General features: G+C 37.1%; 1 protein-coding gene across 4 annotated transcripts in view; it reads right to left on the bottom strand.

Moving 5' to 3' along the window:
• Positions 1–257: 257 nt before the first annotated feature.
• LOC115216632 (excitatory amino acid transporter 1) overlaps positions 258–22332 on the bottom strand; it is a 333935-nt gene continuing 311860 nt past the window's right edge. For all 4 annotated transcript variants that reach the window (XM_036506771.1, XM_029786116.2, XM_036506772.1 and 1 more), the window contains exons 6-9: positions 20187–20420; positions 10723–10917; positions 7612–7746; positions 258–784 (exon numbers count right to left, since the gene is read on the bottom strand). In XM_036506771.1, coding sequence (XP_036362664.1) covers positions 598–784; positions 7612–7746; positions 10723–10917; positions 20187–20420 — 751 coding nt within the window. In that variant the 3' untranslated portion in view covers positions 258–597. The remainder of the gene's footprint in view (positions 785–7611; positions 7747–10722; positions 10918–20186; positions 20421–22332) is intronic.

The following is a 22332-nucleotide window of genomic DNA, read 5'->3' on the forward strand; positions in this document are numbered from 1 at the left end:
AGTCTGAGAAATTTCAGTTAGAACGATCGTGAGTTTAATATGTTCCTCTATTTTTTTTTGTTAGTTCTTTTATATATATATATATATATTATATATATTATATATATATTATATATATTATATATATATATATATGTTATATATATATATATAATATATATATATGTTATATATATATTATATATATATATATATGTTATATATATATTATATATATATATATGTTATATATATATTATATATATATATATGTTTTACTTTTTCTGTTTATATTTTTTTCTATTTTCATTTTATGTTTAAAGTACTTTTCAGCATAGTGATAATGTATGACCTTGTGCGTGCGTGTGCGTGCGTGCGTCCACGTATTTGCCACTGAATGTTTATGCATGTACGCGCGTTGATGCAATCATTTGTGTATGTCCATGTATATATATATATATATATATATATGTGTGTGTGTATGTGTTTGTATGCGTATTGGTATACTAATGTGCGCATGGCAGTGTATGTGTATGCGTGTGTGTGTGTGTGTCTAAGTGTATGAACGTGTGTGTATATGTATGTGTATATATTTATGCATATATGATAGGAATGTCTCTACACTGCTGTGATAGCTGCACTGTCCGTGCCATTTGGTTTCTTGTCGTCTATCCCAGTGAAAGGGGTCAGTGCTCCCTCTTCACCTTCCTTCTCTGCTACCGCCAACTCCTGTTTGGACAAATGGTAGACAATTCCTGCGCCCAAACTGTCACCTTCGACATTGATCATGGTACGGAATCGATCTCTGCAATAGAAAAGAAATACAAGACACATGAATGGGAGAAGACGAAGACACACGAGGGAGAGAGAGAGAGAGACAGACAGACAGACAGACATACATAGACAGACTGACAGATAGGTAGAGAGAGAGAGAGAGAGAGAGAGAGAGAGAGAGAGAGAGGAGAGAAAAATGTGGGCTGAGAGGTGGTGTCTGACATATAGGAACTGATGATTGTGAACAGAAAATGACAGCAGGGCAACGGAGTGAATCGAAGTCTAAAGTACGTATGAAATATTGGACAGAAAATTGAGACACATTTGAAAGTTAAAGTGTGTAAAATGAATGTAGAGTGAGATGAGGTTGAAAAGCGAAGGTGAGTTTAGTTTTCGTGTCAGAAAAATGAGAATTGATTTCTTGGGGCAAGGCATACTGTCGGCCGTTTTTTTGGTTTTTACAGAAGAATGCGTTTTGCAATTTCTTTTCTTTAGTGTCACAATGCTTTCAGAAAGGCCTGATAGATTTTTTCTTGGCCCCATCATTTAGCTGCAGTAAAGAAGTAAGGAGAGCTATAACGGCAGAATTTGGTGTTTTGTCATGCCACATATTGAGACCACTACTACTATTGTGTAAATATAGATATATAAGAGAGAAAGAGAGGAAGAGAGACAAAGACAGAGAGAGAGAGACAGACAGACAGACAGTCAGGCAGACAGAGAGCAGAAAATATTGAAGAATTAGAATATTCTTATTGTGAATGTCTGCAAATCGCTGCTCAAAAAAGTTTTCTAATAAAAATGATCTTCAAGCGAACACTTAAATATAAAAACAGGCTGTTTTGTGTGTAAAAGAGATGTTTAAAATTTCCATTATCTCCATATGTTCCTTATTTTTTCTTCTTCGTCTTTTCAATACATTTATACACACGCACGCGCTCAGACGTGTAGATATATATATATATATATATATATATATATATATATAGAGAGAGAGAGAGAGAGAGAGAGAGAGAGAGAAAAGAAGCAGATAACTGTCTGCCTGCCTCTCAGTTTCACACAATGGGAGAAGAGAAGAATGATTACAGTATCACAATATAGATATATATTCTTTCCTATTCTTGGCATGAAGCCCGAAATTTTTGGTGGAGGGGACCAGTCGATTAGATCAAGCCCACTACGCAATTGGTACTTAATTCATCGACCCCGAAAGGATGAAAGCCAAAGTCGACCTCGGCGGAAAGAACGTAAAGACAGACGAAATATTGCTAAGCATTTCGCCCGGCGTGCTAACGTTTCTGCCAGCCCTTAATATATAGATAAATGTTGGTAATTATAAATAAGCATTGCGCGCGTGTAACGTTCCTTGCTTTGGGTAAAAGAAAATACAGGAGGATCAGTTAATTATAATTTTATCCATCATATCCACGAGGTTCTGCTGGATAAATATGGAATCGACGTGAATAAAGGACTCCAAAAGCGTAAGGGATGCTGCTTGTAGTGGGGAAGGCAGCTCATTTCCATTTTTCATTTCATATTATCATTTTATAATTTTATTTGTAATTTTATTTTATGTTTTGTGTTATATGTCCCCACATGTCTTTGTGTTGTCCCATCTATATTGGCCCCTTGTAGGCAATAAAAAAATTCATCCCTCTCTCATAACACAGGAGAAAAGAGAAAAAAGGACAACACAGCAAAAGTGAAGTTTATGCTATGAAGTTCATTTCCTTACAGCTGTTTCTGTGTCTTCATCGGTGCAAGGAATATGAAGTGCAATTTATTTGGGAAAAAATTATACGGTTTGACTGCGTTAAGTAGTGACGTGTTTAAATACAAACTAGTTTCCAGTTCGAATATGCTTCACCCACATTCGAACCCGTGCGAAAGCCATTCACTGTCATTCTGTCATTTGAGAAATTTTTTCTCGCTGCAGACAAACAAACGTAAAGACACCGAGTCAGCTCACAGCGGCACATTCAACTAATTTTAACTAGAGATGTATATCCGTAAATATCGAACAATGAGAATGAACGGTCAACATCACATTCACGGATAAAATTTCTTTATTTGTGTATTAAGACTACCATTGGTTTCATGATTAGAAAAATATCTTATTTTAACAATTTTCATCTAAAATGGAGATAAACACCATTCCTTCACGAGACCAGATTGAAATATTTTTAAAATATTCTTCTCAATATGAAACTAATGGTAGCCTTAATACACGAATAAAGCAATATATATATATATATATATATTATATATATATATATATAATATGTGACAATTATTCGGTTGCCATGATAAAACTCTGAGTTTCGGATGTCGGGGCGGAAACTTGCATCGGCATTTCTTCAGTAACCGAGACAATTAAAATATGCTGCATACTTTAATTGCCTTGATAACTGAAGAGATGCCGATGCAGGTTTCCGCCCCGACATCCGAAACTTGGAGTTTTATTATGGCAACCGAATAATTGTCACATATTTTATTACAAATAAATTCCTCTATTTACATAATAGCGAGGTCTCTTTCATTCTTTTGTTGTCTTACCATTACTATTAATGTGTGTGTGTGTGTGTGTGTATGTGTGTGTGTGTGTGTGTGTAGAAAAAGGAGGCAGTCAGAAATTTGGATAATTCATTATTAGCGCTTTCGTTCGTTTAACCGATCGCTTCAAGAAAATAAAGCCAAAAAAATTTTGGTTTTCAAATTTTTCTCTTGAAGTGTTCGATTAGCCAACGAAAGCATTATTATAAAGAATTGTCCAAAATTCTGACTGCCTCCGTTTTCTCAATATCTGTACACCACTTCTACATACAAATATCTCTACACCAGTTCAAACATCCTACTCACACACACACACACACACACACATACACATATAATCATGGTTGTATATGTGTATTCATATATTTTTACACCTATTTTACCCCAATTCAACTCTTTCTAGAAAGTCAGCGCAGTGGATAAGTTCTGTTTAACTACACAACATAAAATATATACCACTTCTAATAACTTCAAATTGAAAAATTTCTTCTTCAGTTGTTCTAGCCGCAGGAATTTTTGTGTGTGAATATGTATATATATATATAATATATATATATATATGCATAAATATGACATGTATGTATGTATGTACGCGTGTATGCCTATTTATCTGGTGTGCACGTTCATACATATGTGTATATATGCAGGAATGTATATATCGTGTCATGTATGTATGCATCTGTTTATCTATCTACCTATCTATACGGATGTTAGGATGTAAGGCAATGCTTCAATGGACTGATCAGTCTCAACGTTAATCTTATCTTTAGAAATCGGATTTCTTTCGACATTTACACTGATTGCACCAACATTTCTTTTCCCTTTGGAGTACTCACACACACACAAAAGTACCTACCTACATACGTAAATGTGTGTGATCGTGCATCTATCTATCTATCTAATATATATATATGTATGTTCAGTAAGAGACAGAAAGAAACAGAGGGAGAGATGAAGAGAGGTAACAGCTAGCGAATCTGGTCTCATTAGCTAATGGAGATGAGGGATACAGATATCTCTATGGGACCACTCACTGCGATTGGCATCACGTGGTGTTTAAAATATCTAAGTATCTTTGCAAACTGCCCAGTACTATATATACATATATATATATGTGTGTGTGTGTGTGTCTATACATGTATGTGTGTGTCTATACATGTGTGTAATACTGCGAGATAGACAAGGAGAGATAGGTAAAAGAGAGTTCTCTATGAAGGAGATTACACAACACGCGTGCAGTAGCCATTTTAATCATGGCATCACCGCATCCAATATCTCGGTATCTTCTCCGCCATATTGCTTTGGGTCTTTTTTTCTTCGTTTAATTCCTGTCTTCGCGCGGCTTAGAATTGATTTGGGTTTGTTTTACTTGTCTTATTAATTTTCTATTTTATATTCAGTTTTTAGTGCTTTTTTTGTTTGTGATTGATTGCTTATGCTTTTGTTGGTTTCATGTTGTTTTTGTTTACCATGTGTGTACACACCCAATATGACACACAGCAAACATTTACACAGACACATACACGCACACATATTAATGCATATTTTTTTATGTCACGTTACATTTGAAAAACTGAAAGCCTACTTAATGCTTTTTTGTAGAATACATGCTTATTAAATTTGTGGCTGTATGGTAAGAAGCTGACTTCCCGATTACATGGTTCCGGGTTCAGTCCCACTGCGTGGCACCTTGGGCAAGTGTCTTAACTATAGTCTCGGGTCGGTCAAAGCCTTGTGGGTGGATTTAGTAGACGGAAACTGAAAGAATCCCGTTGTGTGTGTGTGTGCTTATCTTTGTTTCTGTGTTGGTCCTCCACCACCGCTCGTCAACCGGTGCTGGTGTGTTTACAACCCCGTAGGTTAGCGGTTCGGCAAAAGAGACCGATAGAATAAGTACCAAGCTTTAAAATTCCTGGCTTGGATACATTCTACTAAAGCGTTTTCAAGGCGGTGTTCCAGCATGGCTGCAGTCTAATGACTGAAACAAGTAAAAGACTAAAAGAATAATAATAATAATAAACTGACTTTGATTCTGAAGTCTCTGCCATGCGCCTCCAATTTCTCTTAAAATCTCACCTTTCATATAAGAAATGTAATTTTCCAATACGTTTGTAACTGTGTGCAGTATAAAGCACTGTGTTACAGATACGCTTTTGATATTAACAGTAGTCTAATCGGCAATTGAATTGTGTCAATGACATGAATGCAATTGAAGCGAATTAACTAAGAATAGAGGAGGAAGCAAATGCAAAAACTGTTTTAGTTCAATTGAACTAATATACAGTATGTTCGTTTATTGATGTAGTTCAATGCTTAAGATGTTTTGATAAACGAGTAGAAACTGAAGTGCCGGGAATTTAACCACTTATGGAAATAAAGTCATTGAGGTATTGTGAAGAAACTGGATTACTCAGAGCAAATGCATACATCCAAATATTGGAACTGCAATCCATGCACTGATATAGAAAGTCTATTACGCTTTGTGATTAACCATTGCTAATATGATATTAGATCTGTTCTCATCACTGGCTTGAGAATTGGAAACATTGCCATAACAGTACATCAGGGCGTATAACAACATTTTTTTTCATTTTACCAACGAGGGGATAAATAGATTATGAGAGAGGGATCAAACTCTTGAAGATCTTATATGAAATTAACCATTAACACAGTAGCATCCATCAAGGCTCTGTTCAGCAACTGTCGATGATTGCCTTTGGGATTTATCGATTGACATAGCAAAGCTTAGATGTTCTGAAATCTTCTAAATCGAAAAGGAACATCTGCTGATAGGAACATATTCTGGATATAATTGCATCCTCTCTTTCGGCGCACCCATTGAGATTACTAATCTTGATGACATGTTGCATAATCTTCTTAACTGCTTGTGTTTCTCGTCAGCACAGAGTTGCGGCTAAACTAAATTATGCAGCAGAATAATCGAAAATTCATTTTTAACTGGAGTCTGTAGTTTCAAGAAATTTTAAAATCCTAAAGAATAATGAACTATTTCCTCCTAGGGTATAACATATCTATTGATATTTAGGCGTGTCTGCTTCCTGGAATTACCTGCAACAGCTGTCAGCTGATGCTAATTGCTAAACACTTTTTCGTTCATCCATTTGCGTGTTTAGTTAATGATGATGCAGGTTGAAGAATACCTTTGGGGTTATTACATCTAATGTCTTAAACACTGTGCTTATAAAAGGTGGGTACGTGAAACCATCATTGCCGGATGGAAATCTCTTCTCAACGTGGATTAACGTTTTGGCGAAGTAACCAGACAACTGATCTCCCAAAATTACAAACAGCTAATTTTTAAAAAAAACCCAACTCACATGTTTATAAACAATTTCAAGATTTTAACAAAATGGTGACGATTTAAAGTAGATACGAATGTGGTTTCAGAGTCTGGCGGGTCACATGACACTTCAACTAATACTCATCCCATGTGACGTCTATTGTTACCTAATTCTTACAATATTCTACTCAGGGGTGGGCAAAATTCTTTTGTGTGCTCTTGTGCGTTTATCCCATACAGTCATTTGGTATCTCTTAAGAACTTGTTTGATTCTCGAATTATATAAAACGTTTAAAACAGTTGCATCTTTTGGAGCCAAGTTTAAGAGAAATTTTAATACAGAATAGGCTGTACGGCACCTAGGACTTCAGCAAACAATAGAGTAATCAGAAACGCCATTCTAGTTTCATAAGTCATTTTCACAATTCTGAATGCTTATTCTGTAATAACTTTGTGTTATTTATTGATCGTCTTTCAAATAGACGATTCTGCATTCGACATCTTATGGTCATAGAACTGCATTTTACTGCTGTTGCCTTCAATGCTTGTATGACACAGCAAACTGAGATGCAGCAGAAAGCCAATGATTAACAGATCAATTTAAGGAGTTATGGTATGATTAGCACCACGATGCATCAACAATATACATTACATTGTACATTACATTTAGAATTGAGTAGTCTTACTGTGACGGTAGGGATGGTAGTGAAAGTTTAAGAGGTGGAGACTGCCTATGGTGCTGGCTTTAGTTGTAGTAGTGATGGTGATTGCGGTGGTGAGAGTCAAGCTAGTGATGGTATTAGCAATGGTACTAGTGATGCTTTTGTCGGTAGAGGTATGATGATAAAGATAGTGATGGTTATTGTGTTGATAGAGACAATGGTGGTATTGGCGACAGTGTTGATAATGGTAGAGGTCATGCAATGGTATTAGTGTTAGCACTGACGAGAATGGAGGTGGTGGTGGTGTATGTGAAAGGAAATCAAGAACAAGTCGCTACTCACAAGAACCAATCAACAACAAGAATGAGGGTGATATCATCGGTCGGCAAACCAACGGCTGATAGCACAATAACCATGGTCACGAGACCAGCTTGTGGGACTCCGGCGGCTCCAATAGAGGCAGCAGTGGCTGTAATGCTGTAATGAAAGAATGAAGCGTAAACAGTTAAAAGGAAATAACTATTTTCATGAAATACAATATTCCCTTTCTCCCCCCCCTCTCTCTCTCGCACACACACAATATATATATATATATATATATATATTATATATATATATATATATATATGCACGCATTCAAAAGGTGACAGGGATAATGGAAGCAGCCAGAGATCCACTCTGTTACAAAGAGCTTCTTACCGTGTGAGCTCTGTCACGCTACAAGTGTCTTATATACATGTATTATATATATACTGGCAATAAAACACGAGTTGGATCTACTGTTATTGGCCAAAACATTGAGGTAGGAGGTTGTATCGCGCCCTAATGACAGCCCCTTGCACTAACAGTCAACTCAGAAGAGTTGTCAGTTGTTTGTTATGTTTTGTCAGTGTGTTAGGAAAGAGCACTTCAGTTAGTTGCTGTTCATCAAAGAGGATAAAATAACTTTGAAAATTTTGAGAATCTCTGAAATTTTTCAGGAATAAGTTTCTTGAGGAGGAATAGAAATTACCTTTCTTGACAGCATAGCGACAATATTTCGAATCTTTTTTAGTTGTCTGGTGACTGTCTCAGTTACTTGAATTAAAAGATAAGCTCAGTTTGTGCCTTCTGGCATATCGGAGTACAATGTCAAAATATTCCAATCACAGGAACAATTTAAACTCCACTGTCTCTTAATTTCAAGATGTATCACGACAAAGGGTTTTGATTCTCTCTATTCGTTGATATGAATGAATTTATATGCAACTTGAAACTGTTCTTAAATGTATAAAGATATTTGTCTAGATCCACGTACAGTTTCTGCCGGTACCTTCTGCTGTTATTTTTGTCTATATAGCCGCGCTTTAGAAAGGAGAGACAATATGAGAGATTTAAAAGATTTCTGGAGTTACAATCATGATGTTGGATGGTGTGTATCTTTATGGTTGTTGAGCGAGATTTGGGAAGCACTGCTGTCAAGACAACAATAGCTCACTTTCATATTATTTGTATTGAAGAACTGGTGGTGTTCGTATGTGGATGGAAAATGATCATCAACATCGTGAATCATTAGCTCTTTCTAAATAATTATAAAGTCTACTACGTGTATTGAGCACTCTTACGTTTGTAAACATGAACATGCATGTGTAATATGTATGTGTTCGTGTGTGTATCAGTGTGCTAGTTCTGCTATAAATATGTCGACACCTAAAGCTACTTCAGTGAAGTCGATAAAATAATCGATTTTAGTTTTAAAGAGACACGACGAGGGAAGGAGAGGTGATAGTAACCTTCTCAATTCCTTACTTTTTATTATCAATTTTATGGCCCTTTTTAAGAGCACCGTTATTAATGTTATCAATGTAATCACTTTTGGATTTTGTTTTTAGCTTTTCTTGGCGTATATATTAACTTTATCACATTTTATTATTAATAAATCGGCTCTTAACCTTTAAAGTTCTTTAGATGCCGATTTTTCTTCAACACTTTCTTACTATCCCTCTCTCCTTCTTTCTTATTCTTTTCCTTTCTCTTTATCGACTTCTTTCTCTTCTTTTTCTTCTCTTTCTTAACCTCCTCACCCTTCTCCTTTGTCTTCTTTCTGGTGTTCAAATTTTAGTATTTTTGTTGTGGCTTATCCTATATTACTGATTTCGGCATTTAAATAAGTATCTGAGATTATTATTATTATTATTTAGCAGTAGTAGTACTAGGTGGTGGTGGTGGTGGGTAACGACGATGACGTTCATTTAATTGCAGTTAAGCCTAGTCTGTTGTGTTAAAAAAAAAAACAAAACATTCTTTTGATCTTCCTTTTTCGGTATTATCACGAAGATATTTGTGAATGAGAGGAATGGTCTGACGTAACCAGATGGCTTCTCAATAATATTTATCAATTCCTAATTACCAAGATTTTCTAAAGATTCTTATGCTATTCGCAATTATTTTCTTTCATTCTCATCTTGAGAAAAAAATATTGCATTATATTAATAATTAGATTCCATGTGACATCCAGGTTTTTTGCCTCATATATATATATATATATATATATATATATATATATATATTTCTAACGGCTCTAGGTTAAATGAAAGAACTGATTAAAGAAACAACTGCGAAACTACATCACATGTAACCTTAACTTTTACACAACCAATTCACATATACTGTTTATATGGGTTGTTTAGCATCCCTGTCAAAAATTTTTTTTTCTTTCCAATGATTATCTGAAATATGCTCGATATATATTTAACATAACACTTTGCATCTATGACATGCCATAAAAAATTTAAATGAAGCCTTATCTTCTCAGATACATTTCTTACTTTCTCCTTTTTCCCGCCTCTTTCATTCTCTTATAAATTTTGCTCCTATTGATACGGTTTCAAAACACAAACGTACAAACATACAAGCGCATAAATATGAATACACGCAAATTTAACATAGCTGATACAAATCTGTTATAAACACAAACACATTATTTAATTGAAAAGCTATGTTAGTGACATAAAGGCCAAGATTTCTGTGTTTTACAGTTATCAAACTATGATGGCGGTTCCTGTTGCTCTGATCTACGTTACAGCTTGCGCGTGAAATTAACGGGCACTCCACAGACACGAATATACTTAACGTAGTTCTCAGGGAGTTTCAATGTGACAAAGAATGTGACAAGGCTGGCCCTTTGAAATACAAGTACAACTCATTTTGCTCGCCGATTGAACTGGGGTAACGTGAAATAAAGTGTCTTGCTCAAGGACACAGCGCGCTGCCGGATATTCGAACTCGCGACCTCACGATCGTGAGCCTAATACCCTAACTACATGGTAACATGCATACATACATACATACATACACACACACACACAGACACAAACTCTGTGTGTGTGTGTGTGTGTGTGTGTGTGTGTGTGTGTGTGTGTGTGTGTGTGTGTGTGTGTGTGTGTGTGTGTGCAATGGCTTGCAAATACTGACCTGATAGTTACAATCTGTCCGAAGTCCATAGATAAATTGTTGACCTGCGCAATGAAAAGAGCGGCAACTGCTTCATAAAGTGCGGTACCGTCCATGTTGATTGTGGCTCCAACGGGGATGACAAAACTGCTTACTCTGGGGTCAACACCACAGTTATGTTCCAAACAATGCAGGGTTACTGGTAAAGTGGCAGAACTAGAAAAAAGTAAAAACAGAAGAGGTCAATCACAACAAAAAAACAATATTGTTAATGGTGATTATTCTTATTATAATTATAATAACAACAACAATAATTGGTAATTTGTTTATTAGTCCTCACACCAACAATAAATTATTTGTTGCTTCGTAGGTCAGTCTTGATTCGCCAAACATAAAATTATAGATATTTCAACCGTGGCCATCTAGACATTCATTTTATACATTGTTTAACATAGCATCAAGCTCATCTCTCCATTTTTTAATACTTTGGTTCGTGGTTTGAGGATCATTCAGCTGATACTTCTAATAGTCGAGAACTCACCTAGATCCTCTCCTGTTAGCATACAGAGCACGCATAGATCACACACACATGCACACACACACACATACACACACCCGAGTGGGTGGACAAACGAAGGAAAGGCACTCAAACAATTTATTGGGAGTTACATGTAGGAATCAAAACAGTTTGATTCAAATTCGTTGGTACTTATGAGTTTCAAGCATTCAGATTCAAAATGGCTGACGATTAGCATATATTATATATATAACAAAGGATTGACAAAATTATTCTCCACTCGCTGAAAATAGACGCCAAAGGCGCTAAAACCTACTTATTCTTATATAATTTATAGATGTATATAATTTTTAAATACGAATATTATTGACAATGACTTCAAAGTTTCGACCAGCTAAGCCATCGTCAGAAGGCATTGTCAATGATATGTAAAAGAATAATAAATGTGTACACTATAGTAACTTTTTATATTAATGTAAACTTGATTTAATTATAATTGAACGTAAAAACAAACGTATCATATATACATACATATATACGACGAGCTTCTTTCAGTTTCTGTCTACCAAATACACTCACAATGCTTTGGTCGGCCCGAGGCTATAGTAGAAGACACTTGCCCAAGGTGCAACGCAGTGGGATTGAACAGGGAACCATGTGGTTGGTAAGCAAGCTACTTACCACACAGCTACTCCTACGCCTCTCTCTCTCTCCCATATATATGTATGTATATATATATATATTATATATATATATATATATATATATATATATATATATATGTATGCAGAAGGTGGCTTATTAGCAATTTATTGCCGATAGGCAGAATTATCGGCGTCACTAAAGTGACTAAGGATACTAGTTAGCACCATCATTCCGTTGCTATAAATAAGAGCCTACAGAGCGCACTTTTCTTATGACTAACAATGGAGGGAACTCCCTGCAGCATCCGAGATATAGCCAGATCAGAAGTGATTTCGCATTTGATTGACACCTACCCGGTTGCCTGCCTAAGGTTAAGCTGGTTTGCCTTGTCATTTGATAAGAGTTAACGTAGAAATCCCATACTGATTCCATAAACGGTAAAAGGCAAAATTATTAATAATAAAAGCGTTTTATTCGCAATTTACAACCGAAAGGAAGAACTAATAGATGACTCTCTCTCTCTCTCTCACACACTATATATATATATATATATATATATATATATATATATATATCAGAGATCAAACAAGATAGAGACTGTGAATTTCCTCTATGAGTTAAAGATAATGCAACAAATAAATGAATTTTAAAGAGAATGTGTGTGTGTATGTGTGTGAGTGTGAGATGACAAAAGTATTTGTGTGTCACCAATATGATTTGGTTGATTTGATGTCGATGAAATGAAAACAAATGCCGTGGAAATATTATTTTCTACACTAGGCACAAGACCCGAAATTTTGGGGAACGGGCCAGTCGATTAGATCGACCCCAGTACGTAACTGGTATTTAATTTATCGACCCCGAAAGGATGAAAGGCAAAGTCGACCTCGGCGGAATTTGAACTTAGAACGTAAAGACAGACGAAATACCTATTTCTTTACTACCCACAAGGGGATAAACACGGAGGGGACAGAAAAGGACAGACACACGGATTAAGTCGATTACATCGACTCCAGTGCGTAACTGGTACTTATTTAATCGACCCCGAAAGGATGAAAGGCAAAGTCGACCTCGGCGGAATTTGAACTCAGAACGTAGCGGCAGACGAAATACTACTAATCATTTCGCCCGGCGTTTCTGCCAGCTCGCCGCCTTAATGCCGTGGAAATATTAAACCAAGGCTATTAATTTTTAACGTTTACAACTTAGTAGTGTCGCTTCGAGGAAGGACAGAAGAGGGGATTTATACAGCAGTAACAGTTCATCAAAGAATGAGATGGGTGAATCCACTCCCTACTTGTGGTGAAACAATTCTATTCATATGTTATACCTGTTCAAGTAAAAAAGTGTACGAAAAATCAATTGATAACATCCTGTTTATCTTAAATCCGGGTTTTCAGATTTTTATTGTGACGTGTTCAATATTTGGACGAATCGCATTCGTGTAGTTGAGGAATTAGATTGGTCAGTTGACCGATGACGTCACTTACTGATCTCTAACAAATCCTGATAGTTGAAACTTAACAATACGGTTTCGATTCTTCGGTGTTTTGGAACTGCCAAATATTCCTACTACTACATACACATATATATTGGGTCATCCCATAAATAATGCAGTTTTTCAGTTGCATAAACTAAAAATCGGTGGGGAACGGGATAAATTACCTACATCAACTTGCTATAAAAGCAGATAGTGATTTTCAGTTTTATTCAAATTTATAATACCGTGAAGAATTTTTATTCGAAAGAATCGACGTAAGAACATTTTTTTTAAAGCTTGGTAACTATTCTATCGGTATCTTAGGCCAAACCGCTAGATTACGTGGACGTAAACGCACTAACACCGGTTGTCAAGCGGCGATGACACACACACTCTTTGTGCCTTTTGTATTTTATTTATTGATTCTGTATCAGTGTTCAAACATTTCCCTTCTCTATCAACTGAGATTCTTGTGACTTTTCCCCCCATCCCCGAGGCAATAGTAGAATTCACTTGCTCATAGTGCAGTGTTTGTATCTCTGTCCCACTACCACCACCACCGTCCCTGTAAGTAGCGGTTCGGTAAAAGCGACCGATAGGCTTAAAAAAGATATGTCCTTGGTTCGATTTGCTCTATTAAAAACCCTTGAAGGTGGTGTCCCAGCATGGCCACAATCAAATGACAAACAACTAAAAGAATGAAGTAAAAAAATAAAATAAAAGAATATAATATAAACAATATGTATATAATCTTTCCTACTCAAGGCACAAGGCCCAGAAATTTGAGGAAGGAGGCAGACGATTAGGTATATCTCAGTACGTAAGTGGTACTTAATTTATCGACCCAGAGAGAGTGAAAGGCGAAGACGACCTCGATGGAATTAGAACTCAGGACGTAAAGACAGACGAAATACCTATTTCTTTACTACCCACAGGGGGCTAAACACAGAGAGGACAAACAAGGACAGACACAAGAATTAAGTCGATTACATCGACTCCAGTGCGTAACTGGTACTTATTTAATCGACTCCGAAAGGATGAAAGGCAAAGTTGACATCGGCGGAATTTGAACTCAGAACGTAGCGGCAGACAAAATGCCGCTAAGCATTTCGCTCGGCGTGCCAACAATATATCAACATTGTCAGCCAAAGACGGAACCTCTACATGGTCGCTTGCCTTCCTAGAAATAGCCGATAAAATTTCCTCAAATCACGAGTAGATGCGTAGGAAAAGGAAGACTGACGAATTAGATAACGTTGTCCTACATACATTATGTTCGCTAATAAGATGGGGAGTCACGACTGATGAATTCCGCTTTCTTGCAGCGAAATAAGATGGCGGTTGGCTTTTGGCAAAGTGGGGCTGAAATTATTTCCATCGTCGTCGTTTTTGTTGTAGTAAACAACAACATCTCCGAAGATAAAACTATTACGTAATCTAGTTCAGGATATATTAGGTCTTATAATAAGACTATCGCGGTGGAAACTCTTTATCATAAACCTGTTTTGACCTATTCAGTCCAGGGGTTATACAACCACAACCACAATTATCTCAGTTCATAATATGACTATCCTTAATTATGCAGTGCCAGGACTTTCAAAGAAATATGAATATTTATGAAGAGAAAGAACAAAACCAGCCAACATTGTTAATAAAAATAAAAAAAAACAACGCCACCTTAAGTGTTACGTGACTGATTTGCTTTCTATATGTTGTTATTGTTAATGTTTGTTGTTGTTGTTATATTATGGTAACGCAGTTGTTGTTGGCCTGTAGCCTTCCAGGTCAAACCTTATCTAAGAGACTTAGTGTTGCTATATTTGATTTTACAGTTGTTGTTGTTGTTGTAGTTAAGTTGATTTAGATAATATTGCAGCACAGCATTACCAGCTCATACCTTATCTGAGAGACCTATCGTTATTATAATTGCTATTGTTGTTCATATTACAGCTGTTACAGCTGGTGGCAGAGTTTGTCTTCTTGTTGTATTACATAGCTATGTCCAACCCTTTCCAAGAGATGTATTTTCGACGTATTTTTAAAGTGATTATTACCTGCGCTTTAGCGAAGGTGGAGGTATTGTTTTCAGTCGTGTTTGTTTGTCCGTGGATAAGATATCTCAAGAACCGCTGGATGGATTCGGATGAAACTTTTTAGGGATGTTTGGCCTCATGACTGGCACGAACTAATTAGATTTGTGGATCGATCAGGTTCCGGACAAGGATTCTGGATTATTTTTCCTGCTTTTCCTTTTTTTTCACTTAATTTCTAGTATTCTCGTTGTGAGAGCAGTCGAGTTTATTTCAGATATTCTCATTTTAAAAATCATCTTTGCCTAATCGTTGAGAGGACGTTGGTGTTGCTTTGGCGGAGGTTTGAGCTTTCTGAGTGCTCTTGTTATCGATACTTCGAGTTTGTATTTAGTTTGTTAGATTCTTGATGCGAACACGTGCTGAAACAAATTTTCTTGTCTTGAGAGAGCCATTACGCCAATAATGACAACACATATATTTAACCAATTGACTTACAATAAAGAAGTGGAACCGAGCTTGTGCGTGTGTTATCATTGACGTAATGTCGTTGTTGTTGTGTATATATGTATTCAGGTCAAATCAACCAAATATGAACCATTTTGTTGCACAATGCGTCTTCATCTTTCCTTTAACTTGAAAATACCCTCTTCCCAGAATTGAGGTGATTTCATGGCAAATAATTCATCAAGGTATCTTTTTACGTCATCCGAGGAATTGAAATTTTTACCATTAAGACTATTCTGCAGAGACCTGAATAAGTGGAAATCCGAAAAAGCAATATCTGGTGAATATGGAGGGTGGGGTAACACATCCCAGCCGAGCTGCAGCAATTTCTGTCTGGTTCCCAAAGCATCAAGTGCCGAAAATGAACTTTCTTATCTTCCATTTTAAAGGGTTACAGAATTAACACAGGTTATAGGAACATAAACTTTCTTCCGCGAAAAGATAGCTTAAACTGTGCTCTAAATGGAGGTGTAGTCAAATCCTATTTCAAGGACTCAACCATGTTCTAAAATAAGTCGAAAGTTAAACTACTATAAATCTAATATGTTTGTGTGTGTGTGTGTGTGTGTGTGTGTGTTTGTGTGCCTGTGTGTATTTGGTGGTGTGTAGCAATGAGTTTTATCATACCATCTTCGTTTTACGCTGTCTCTAAATAAAGAGATGAACGTTATTTAGCAGTTCTACAGAATTATAGCGTAAACAAATAGGTAGACGGGGCTGCAACAGTGTTATGACGTTGCCATATACTGTATATGATTCTTAATGGCTGTTTACAACAGCTACTGCCGCCGTCGCCGTGATAAAGACGAATACTCATTAGGAAGCTTCAAACAGCATCACACACACACAAACACAAACAGTTGTTTTAAACGATTCTTTGATAAACAATCCATTGTAAACATTGTTATCTCGAACTAGATGCCAAATACAGAGCAATAATAATAACAGCAACATTGATGTTATGGATCCAGTAAATAAATATATAATGTCAGAGATTCTAAATAGTTGCTTGATTTGGTCCGTCTGTCCGTGAGTCTTATCTCATATGGCTCTCTTCAAATTATTTTCAGATTAGAGTGAACACAAGCCATCAAGAAAACTTCCAAATAAATCAATCCCACACTCTCTCCGTAATTAGTAGCCAAATCACACCCCCAATGTTCCGCTATCATTTTATTTCCGCGGCACTGAAGAAACAGTCCTCCAGGTGGTCGCCCGAACCGCCAGAAACAGACGCCAAATCTCTTTAAGATATATCCTAAATGTAGAGAAAATTCCAGTGAATGTAGTTCTATGCTATTTGTGAATATGATGGTCACGGATGGAATATCGTTTTCATAAATTTGCTGCATGAAGATAGACGTGAGGTTCAACAAAAATTACATCTGAAAAAAAAACGAAACAATGAAATGATAGTCTACGTGGGGGTTCATTCTGCTAGAAATAATAGCCAAATCTGTCTAAAGTTTACTCTCCAAACATTAGAAAGGAATGATGGATGATAATGGAGTTCTGGCTATACTACGCCTGAATAAAAGACGAGATGATCAAGACTGGATCATTTTTGACTATATGCCAACTAAATCTAAACAACAACTAGTCTGGTAACCCCTATTTTCGAGTGGGATCTCTCAAAAATTGAGTCTGTTATGAGAAATATAAAACCACGTTCAACTATATTCATAACGACGAGGTGGCTACTGATGGAACGCTTTTGATCATTAATCTACTCAGTCAAGTCTCACCTCAGACTAAGCAACAATAAAACCTTCCAGTGAAGGACCCTAATAATTATTTGTAGTCCCAATCCTTCAGAATTCCCTTTCAATTATGTTCCTAATCGTAGTGAGCCAGATAACTATGAAACGCCCGAAGATTGTAGACTCATTGTCCCGGCATCATTGGTCGCCGGATTTTGTACGGTTTCGAAAGCTCAGAGTTGGCGTTATACTTCGTTTGAAAACGAAACGATGAACTGACTCTGGCACTAGAAACCGATCCAATTTTATATTTAGATTTGCAAGCCAAAAGCAAAATCGAAGTAAATGTCCTGGATGTTTCTGTAAGAAACTTAGTGGTCAACATCCACCTATATGGGTCTAATATTGTCTGGCCTTGTTAGTTGGACCAATGAGGCTGGACCGATTTAGTATTTCTTCACCTTGTAGTCAGTAGGGAATGCAGTAACCATGACAGAATTTTCAAAACTAGTAGGTCGGTCGGTCAGTCTGTCGGTATCCTCAAAGCCGGGATCTGAACTGATTGCTGGTTGGGTATCTTTAGCGGAGTCCACTCTGCTAAAGATACCTAAGATATCAAGTGAGAGTGTTAAAACAAGTGATAGATTAAATCAACTACCTATGTAGGCCACGGCGGAATTTGAACTTAGAATGCAAAGTGCTGCAACTTTCTTGTAGTTCCGGCATTCCGCCACCTGGATTAGTACTCTTTTATTGACCGTAAAAGGATTGAAAGCAAAGTTCACCTCGGCAGTATTCGAACTCAGGTTGCCGAGAGTTGGAACAAATTCCTCGAGGTATTCTATCCTATGCCCTAACGCCTCTGTTAGTCCGCCTTCTTCTGAAATATGGTTGAATCAGTTTGACAAAGCTCAAACCACGTCTATACACTTTCTTGCCTCTAACTAAACTTTATGGAGGTCGATACTCCGACCGGACACTAAGTGTAATGGGCTTCTGATTGGGAGTGGTACGCTGATATTGCTATTCAGCCACAGGTCAGCCGCATTGATCTGGTCTGGATTCAAAACTGTCCCAACCGAAGCCGTATCATATCGTCTTTTGCGTTTTTGTGAATACAATATCCAATGTGTCCTTCTTTTTTAAAGAGCGTTGGATGTGATCTGAGAGAAATAAAGTTGCTATTTCTGACATGCAGAGCGAACGTGGAAGCTCCAGGAATTGCATGTACTGTTCGTAGATTGACTGTACTACTAGTAACAGGGTTCGAACTATTTACGAAATAGCTACAGCCAGTGACTCTCATTCGACAACTAACATATATACCCATACCATACACACGCGCGGGCAAAATATAGAAAATAACAAGCCAACATGAGAGGTTCTACGAGGCCGTTCAACTAGTTAAAACCGTAACCAGACATAGAGACGCGTTGGCATACTATGGGAGCAGTAGTATGACCAAGAGGGACATGCTTGGAATATGTCATCCTGGGTCCACTAGACCAGGGACGATCTGGGGCTGAAACAAAGCAACAACAACATAACACACAAAAAATAACCAAATTGATGCGAAATAATAATGAATTTTAACATTAACACAAGTTTACACATTCTGGGAGACATCATTCTCTGTAAATTACTGGAATTTTACTTTATAAACCATAAAAGGGTGAAAGACAGGGTTTGAACTCAGAACGTAGAGTCGGAAGAAATGTCGCAAGTAATTTTTTTCTGATACTCTGACGATTCTGCTTGTCCACCAGCATAAAAATAATAATTCTTTCTACAGTAGGCACAAGGCCTCAATTTTTCTTTAGAGAGGGCGGTAAGCCGAATACATCGGCCTCAGTATTCAACTGTATCTACCCCAAAAGGATGGAAGGCAAAGTCGACCTCAGCAGAATTTTAGCCCAGAATGTAAAGACGGACGAAATGCCGCTAAGCATTTGTCCGGCTTGGTAACTGTTCTACCAGCTCGCCGTCTCAGTAGCAGTAGTAATAATAATAATAATAATAATAACAACAATGCCCTGATGCAGTACCAGACAGTGGCTCTCATGGCTTTTAATCTTAACTGATTGGAAGTGTACATTGTTTTGTCTCGGTATAAAAGATGGGCTACAGCAAATATTCTGCTTAATACCACAGATTTGTTTGTCAGTTGTTTGACCTTAACCAGTTGAGCATGTCACTTAGTGGCTGACGATATGTGCATCTCTGATCACGAGCAGAAGTAGTGGGGGAGCATCATAGCCATGTGTTGAGAAGAATTCTTTGGGGTTCAGATAATTCACCTTCGGAAACATGGGTGTTTCGTTCAACATCCTAAACAACCCTTATTCAGGGATTTTTTGAGCGGGATGGGCTACCCAACCTGAAGAAAATTCTAACTGGGCCCCAACCGCCAAGTCATGCGCTGTTAATCTTGATATGAGATCACCATGTCGCGCACATATGATTGTAATGCACGTGCCTGGTGTACACTAATCATACGGGTAGTCATGATGGGTATACTGGGCTTCGTATATTTGTGCCCCAGGGTCATTTTGATGGCATGCACTGCTCTCTCACTCAATAATAATAATAATGAAAAAGGCTTTTACCTGGATGAAGTTCCAAAAGCTGTAGCCATAGCTTGAAAGATACCAGCAATGAATTTGTAAGGGTTCTTCCGAACACATAGGAAATAGAGGGCCGGAAGAATACAAGCTCCATGTACTGCAAGACCACACAGAACTGTAATGAAGTAAAGACCAACCTTTCCCAGAAGAACCCCAAAATCTCTCATCTCCACAATTTTGGCAGCAATCAAGAATGTGATACCAAGTGGGGAATACCTGAAAGGAAAAGAAACAGAAATATTAGAGAAACAAATAATGGAATATTCACAGAGCTGCTTCTTCCCACATCACCGTACACTGGTGCCCAATGTCTGTAACCTTTTCTACTCTAGGCACGAGGCTGGAAAATTTGGGGAAGGGGGCCAGTCGATTAGATCGAACCTAGTACAATAACTGGTACTTAATTTATCGACCCAGAAAGGATGAAAGACAAAGTCGACCTCAGCGGAATTTGAACTCAGTAAAGACAGACGAAATACCTATTTCTTTACTACCCACAAGGAGCTAAACACAGAGAAGACAAACAAGGACAGACAAACGGATTAAATCGATGAAATCGACCCCAGGATGAAAAGCAAGTCGACCTCGGCAGAATTTGAACTCAGAAAGTAGCGGCAGACGAAATATTGCTGAGCATTTCACCCGGCGTGCTAACGTTTCTGCCAGCTCGCCGCCTTATGCTCAATGTCTATATTTCTCTCTTCTTTCAAATCATGGAATCAATTTATACTTTTTACATTCGTATAAAAAAAATTATGTAGTGTTTGGTTATATTTCGTTCTACTAAGTATTTTTATAACTATTTCTGTTACCTATGAAACAGCTAATACTATTATATGGCTAGTAATATCATTACTCTAACTACCAATACTAACCACTGTAACCAATCTAGTAACTAGTATACCTATTACCAATATTAATTACTATAGACATCGCCAATACTAGTAACTATAACTATTAACTCTAATTATTATAATCTCACCAATACTAACTACTGTAACCGCTAATACTAACTATTATAACCATCTTTACTAACCGTTATAATTAACATCGATACTGAAAACTATAACCCCCTATACTAACAACTAAAAACATCCAACTATGTACTTGACTGTAATTTTACTTTACTCGAGCAGCGCTATTACACATCAGTACATAGACTCTCCACCGTTTGCATATATTCGTCAGACCAGCGATTCCAATTCGTTTCGATGTGAGCGAGATATCGATATCCATCATTCTCGTTCACCTCCGAGATGAGCTGTCTCGCCTGGTTAGAGAAATTCAATATCATTTGGGTGTTTTTATAATACGCGGCGGTTTAAAAACGGGCCTTCTCCCTGACGCCGTGCCGCAGCTGATAAGCGCATAAACAAAACACATACGTTAAACATACGTTATAATTAACACACACATACATGCATATATTGAGCAGAAGCTATAACGTGATTCTAGTGCCGAGAGTTACGTGAACTTCTCAAGTGATGAACGAAACTCTCGGCTATTGAGTCTGTTTCTTCTGCTAAATATTAATATAAACATATACATACTCATGTCTTAACTTCTATTTCCTTGCATCATCACACACCCACACTTACACTGTGTATACTTGTCTCATTTACTGAATAAAACCTCTTCCACTCCATACAAAAATGGAATTTTCAAATGCAACATTAAAAATAAGCAACAAAAGATTATTCTACTTTTTATGAATTCAGTTGGTTTTTATTGCTTCTGTCGTTTCTAAGATAACGGAGAGGACACTGACATAATAAATCAAGCAAACAAACCAGAAAAAAACAATGGCAAGCAAGATTTTAGAAGCAGAGCATGTTGCTACATGCCAACTAATGTGTTAAGTCAAAGGTGGTGACCATGCTGGGGCATCTGTTTTAGATTACCTCATCGAGACCCAGCGCTAATTTCAGTCTAAGATTTATTTTATCCATCTCTAATTTCAAATGTTTCAGTTAAATCTTGGCGATAATGTTGGCCAAATGTCTTCTACACCTTTGAAATGATCAGTGTTTTTGAGGAATAGAATTTGGTCTCTTTCTCTTCCTCTCTATCTATCTCTCACACACATATACACGCATACACACACATGGATATATATATATATACATAT

The sequence above is a fragment of the Octopus sinensis genome, linkage group LG10 (assembly GCF_006345805.1).
Source record: "Octopus sinensis linkage group LG10, ASM634580v1, whole genome shotgun sequence".
In the NCBI taxonomy this organism is placed as follows: domain Eukaryota; kingdom Metazoa; phylum Mollusca; class Cephalopoda; order Octopoda; family Octopodidae; genus Octopus; species Octopus sinensis.